The 5,000-nt window shown below is 63.6% G+C and overlaps 1 protein-coding gene across 1 annotated transcript in view; it reads left to right on the top strand.

The window, feature by feature from the left end:
* Positions 1–1,607: 1,607 nt before the first annotated feature.
* The window catches only part of Uncx (UNC homeobox), a 4,371-nt gene continuing 978 nt past the window's right edge, over positions 1,608–5,000 (top strand). Inside the window, exons 1-3 of the mRNA XM_055598545.1 lie at positions 1,608–1,901; positions 2,082–2,257; positions 4,219–4,998. Of these exons, the coding sequence (XP_055454520.1) occupies positions 1,613–1,901; positions 2,082–2,257; positions 4,219–4,998 (1,245 nt within the window). The 5' untranslated portion in view covers positions 1,608–1,612. The remainder of the gene's footprint in view (positions 1,902–2,081; positions 2,258–4,218; positions 4,999–5,000) is intronic.

The raw sequence follows: 5,000 nt of genomic DNA, 5'->3' as shown, positions 1-5,000 counted from the left end.
CATCCTGGCGGCCCCCACCTCTGCTCAGCCACACTCGCCGCTTGCTTAAAGGATATGTCCCCTAATGATTTAGTTTTGAGCCTATCGATATTTTACAGTGGAGAAGGGAATGACACGGCGCTGAGAACGTAATTTAATTATAATAGATGGGTGAGTCGCGCCACCCATCCTTCAGAGCTGACTCAGAGGGAGACCTGTTTATTTTTGTTGTTGCTGAGGGGCGGCCGAGCCATTGGCCACTATCCCAAAGTTACCCCGGTCCTTCCTCCTTCCATCCCCCCTCCTCCTCTGTGCCCGGGCCCAGGACTCCTGTGGGTGAGAGTTAAGTGGGGTTAGGGAGGCCCACCTGCCCCCACCGGTAACTGCCAGTCGAGGAGGAGGAAGGTATCAGCTTAGACTCCTCCTAGGTGGGGGCTGCATTTGGTTGGAGTCACTGGAAGTTCTCTGATCCCTTCCCCTCTAGCTCTCCTCTCCTTCCTTTCTCCCTTCCCTTTCCACCCTTGGCTCTCCTTCCATCTAGCCATCATCCCCTCAGCCTCCTCTCCGTCCTCCTTTTCATTCTTCCCTTCCCTTTATCCTCCCTGCCCTCCCTCCTCCTCTCCCCCCTTGCATCTCCTCTTTTCTTCTCTTCATCCTCCCCTCCATCCTTTCCTTCTCTCCATCCTTCCCTTCTCTCCTTGCTCTACTCTTCCCTCCTCCCTCTCTCTCCGTCCTTTCCCTCCTTCTTCCTCCTGTTTTCTTCTCTCCCTTTCTTCTCCCCTTCCCTCCATCCTCCCCTTCTCTCTCCATCCTCCCTTCCTCTCCATGCCCCTCCTCTGCTTCTTCCCCTTTCTCTTTCTGCACCCCTCCCTCAGTCCTCTCCATTCTCCCCCCCTGGGCCTGTCCTTCCTCCTCCTCTTTCTTCCTCTCGGTCTTCCAGTTCGTTGGGACACTTCCTCCTCCTCTCTTCCTCCCCCTCCTCCTCCCGCTGCTCCTCCTCCCTCGCTGCCACCGCTCGCGGCCGCCCCGCAGCCCGGGAGAGGCGGCTGGTGGAGAAGCCCTTGTAGTTTTAAATTCAATGTGACAGTTTCGGAAAGAGCGGATGATGAATCTCCCATTATTGGATCAGTCTATTTGCCGCTCAATGTCTCTCTGTAATTGGAGCAACATCACTTTAAAGGTTCAGAGAGTACAGCATTTCTGGTGAAAAATCCCCACAACACGCCGGCGAATGTTTTAAAGGGAAATCTATTAGAAGGAGGCGAGGGGCGGGAGCGGCGGGGGCAGGGGTGGGGGGCTCGCCGGGGGCCCCGGCCGGCCGAGCGCGGCGGCGCCCCTCCCTCCCCACCCTGTCTTGTTGTGACAGCTCCTGATACTGTTTATGGAGGTGCGTGTCAGGTATAATTAGCAATCGATATGGAAAACGTTTCCTTGCACCCAGCACGCCTCTGACGTCAGAGCCGATTAGCGCTTCTTATTGGTCCCAAATTCCCCGGGCCGCGGCTAATTATCGAGAGCTTGATGTTGATAAAGTAAAGCGGCGGAGCGCGGGCCGAAGCATGTGTAGGGCTCCGGGCCCCTGTCCCCGCCGCCGCCGCCCGCGCCCCCGCGCCCCGCCGGCCCCGCGCGCGAGATGATGGACGGTCGCCTCCTGGAGCACCCGCATGCCCAGTTCGGGGGCTCGCTGGGCGGCGTGGTGGGCTTCCCCTACCCGCTGGGCCACCACCACGTGTACGAGCTGGCCGGCCACCAGCTGCAGTCGGCCGCCGCCGCCGCCGCCGCCGCCGCCTCGGTTCCCTTCTCCATCGACGGCCTGCTCAGCAGCTCGTGCGCCGCGGCCGCCGCCTCGGTGGTCAACCCCACGCCGCTGCTGCCCGCCGCCTGCGGGGTGGCGGGTGACAGCCAGCCCTTCAAGCTCGCAGGTAGGCTGGAGGCGGGGACGCGGGGGGGGGGGGGACGCGGCGGGGGGCCTCGGGTGGGCAGCGCCGGCCGGCCGGTCGGGGGAGAGCGCCCCGCTCCTCCTCCGTGCGCCCGCGGTGGGCGCGAGCGGGCGAGCCTCGGGCGGCCGGCCGAGCCCTGCAGCGTCCTGTGCGTGCCCGCAGACTCCGGGGATCCGGACAAGGAGAGCCCCGGCTGCAAGCGGAGACGCACCCGCACCAACTTCACCGGCTGGCAGCTGGAGGAGCTGGAGAAGGCCTTCAACGAGAGCCACTACCCGGACGTGTTCATGCGCGAGGCGCTGGCGCTGCGCCTGGACCTCGTGGAGTCCCGAGTGCAGGTAAAGAGCCGAGCGGCCCGCTGTCCCGCCCCGGGCGCGCAGGGCGCTGGCAGGCAGGGCCGCCTTTGTTCTAAGCAGCCCGAGGTGGCTCGGGGCTCCGCGCTGCCGGCCTGCCTGGGGATTGCGAGGCTCGGCCCTCCTTTCCCGTCTGAAGGTGAGTAACTCGAGGATGCCGGGTGGCCTGGGAGAGATCCTGGCGCGGCCCCGGTAGCCGCTGCGGCGGCTGCGTGAGACCCGGGGAAGCTGGGTGTAGGTTGGCCGCGTCTGCGCGGCGCTCGGTCTGGAAGGGGGAAGGCTGGCCGCGGAGAAGTCCTTCCAGGGGGGACAAAGTGGACCTGGGCCCGGGTGCTCTCAGCGGAGGCCACCTCCCAACCCCGAAGCAGATAGATCTGTTTGTTTGATCTCTGGCCTGTGAAATATTAGGAGAGAAACACATATTTAATCCATCGTCTCGCAGATTTTTTGGGGGGGGGGGCATTGGAGGAAGAGGCGGTTAACACGTTGGAAAAAGAGGGGACTCTTTCTTTCGAAAGGTGTCTGAATTTAGAATCCTCCTCCATTAAATTTCTCCGTCTCCAATCCTCTTCGTTGTTTGATTTCACACGGAGCCAGGAGGCAGTATTCTTTAAAAAAAAAAAAATACAGTGTCAATTTGGTGTAAGAAAATTCCAGAATAATGTTTGCATAATTAGATGCTTTCCTAGAGTACAGAAGCCTTGGGTTCTGTGTCGTGGAGGGTGCCTGGGGTGGAGGCAGGCGCTGGCGAAATACCTGTTTTTAGCATCCGTAGCTTTGCTGAAATGATGCTTGGTCCTGGGCTTTGGCCTGGCCTATTCCGTTTAAAAATCGCTGTATCCAATTTGTTCTGTGGCTTAAGTGATCTGAATCTTTTCACTTTCCCCTCTAATGTGATGGTAATTTCTGGTGATGAAGCAGCCTGGAATTCGCACACCCCTAAATAAGTTTAGTAAAAGAGAAGAGAAAGCAGTTACAGCTTCCCTTGTTTGGGCTGAGTCTCGGAGACTTCTGCGTCCACCGGGCTGCCTTGGAGCTGCTCCGGTGTGCAACTTCGCGTTGTCACAGGAGCGCATTTAAATCGCCACCGTCTGCAGAGGCTGGCAGCCCTGCCCAGGGCTCCGAGGGTTAGGGCCAGGGGGTGGCGGGTGATCATGGGAGCACTGTGATCTTTAAATCCTTGCTGGCTGTTCCGGACGAGGCCTGCAGAGAGCATGAAGGAGTCCAAAGCGTCTCTGCTCTCCCTAGAGGCCTGGTGGCCAGCCTCGGGCCTGCTTGCTCACCTTGTAGCACCCCCAGGCCAGGCTAACCTGGACTACTTGGAAAGGCTCTGTGGTCCCCGGCTTACAGAAGGATGTGTGTAGCTATGCTGAGGAAGGTGGGTTACTGAAGGGCCGTCCAAGTTCGGCTTCACAGGCCCTTCCTGAGGAATAACTACTCGGATTTCCCTTCAAGGGAGACCCTGAAATGCGGGCTTTGAGCAGGTGTGGAGGCCAGCCGGCCCAGCGCAGCCGTTCGGGCTCACCTCCAGGCAAGGCCTCTTAGAACTGTGAGACGTCAGCGAGGGCAAACCGGGGGCCCTCTTCCTGCTTCCCCCAACCCCGACCAGGAACTCTCGGCGGTGCGGGGTCGCGGGCTGCAGCGGCCTTGCCCCAGCGAGGGGCAGCTCCCCGGGGCTGGAGGTGAGAAGTCAGAGCAGGAAGCTGGCCGCGAAGCCCCACCTCTGCTCCTTCCGGCTGGACGAGACGCTGGCCCGAAGCCGCAAGCCGAGTCTCGGCATCCACCGGCCGGTGGAAAGCGGGCCCCGGCCCCGACTGCTCCCGCTGGACCGAGGTCGCTCGGGCCCGGCCGGGGCGCGCGCGCGTGCGTGGGAGGCCCGCCGCCGCCGCCGAGGGCTCGCCAGCCTGATCGTGCCTTCCTTCCCTCCCCCTGTCCGGCTGTTCTAGGTCTGGTTCCAAAACCGCCGGGCCAAGTGGAGGAAGAAGGAGAACACCAAGAAGGGCCCGGGCCGGCCGGCCCACAACTCGCACCCGACCACGTGCAGCGGGGAGCCCATGGACCCCGAGGAGATCGCCCGCAAGGAACTGGAGAAGATGGAGAAGAAGAAGCGCAAGCACGAGAAGAAACTGCTCAAGAGCCAGGGCCGCCACCTGCACTCGCCTGGCGGCCTGTCCCTGCACAGCGCGCCCAGCTCCGACAGCGACAGCGGCGGCGGGGGCCTGTCTCCGGAGCCGCCTGAGCCGCCGCCGCCCGCCGCCAAGGGCCCCGGAGCGCAGGGCTCCGGCGTCGCGGGCTCTGCGCCCGCTCCCCCCGGCGAGCCGCCGGCGCCCGGCACCTGCGACCCCGCCTTCTACCCGAGCCAAAGAAGCGGCGCCGGCGCCCAGCCGCGGCTAGGCCGCCCCGCGGACAAGGACGCGGCCCCGTGCGGGCCCGGGGCGGCGGCGACGGCGGGCCCGCCCAAGGCTAGCCCGTTCAGCGTGGAGAGCCTGCTGTCCGACTCGCCGCCGCGCCGCAAAGCCATCCCGGCCAACGCGGCGGCCACCGCGGGGCTGGACTTCGCGCCGGGGCTGCCCTGCGCGCCTCGGACCCTGATCGGCAAGGGCCATTTCTTGCTCTACCCCATCACGCAGCCGCTCGGCTTCTTGGTGCCGCAGGCCGCGCTCAAGGGCGGAGCGGGCCCGGAGCTGGCGCCCAAGGACGCGCCCCCCGCGCCGCCCGCGCCGCCCGC

Source organism: Psammomys obesus, unplaced genomic scaffold (genome assembly GCF_907164565.1).
Source record: "Psammomys obesus unplaced genomic scaffold, mPsaObe1.curated_primary_1811, whole genome shotgun sequence".
In the NCBI taxonomy this organism is placed as follows: Eukaryota; Metazoa; Chordata; class Mammalia; order Rodentia; family Muridae; genus Psammomys; species Psammomys obesus.
Note: the sequence above shows the minus strand (reverse complement) of the source record. Positions and strands in the feature narration are given on the sequence as shown.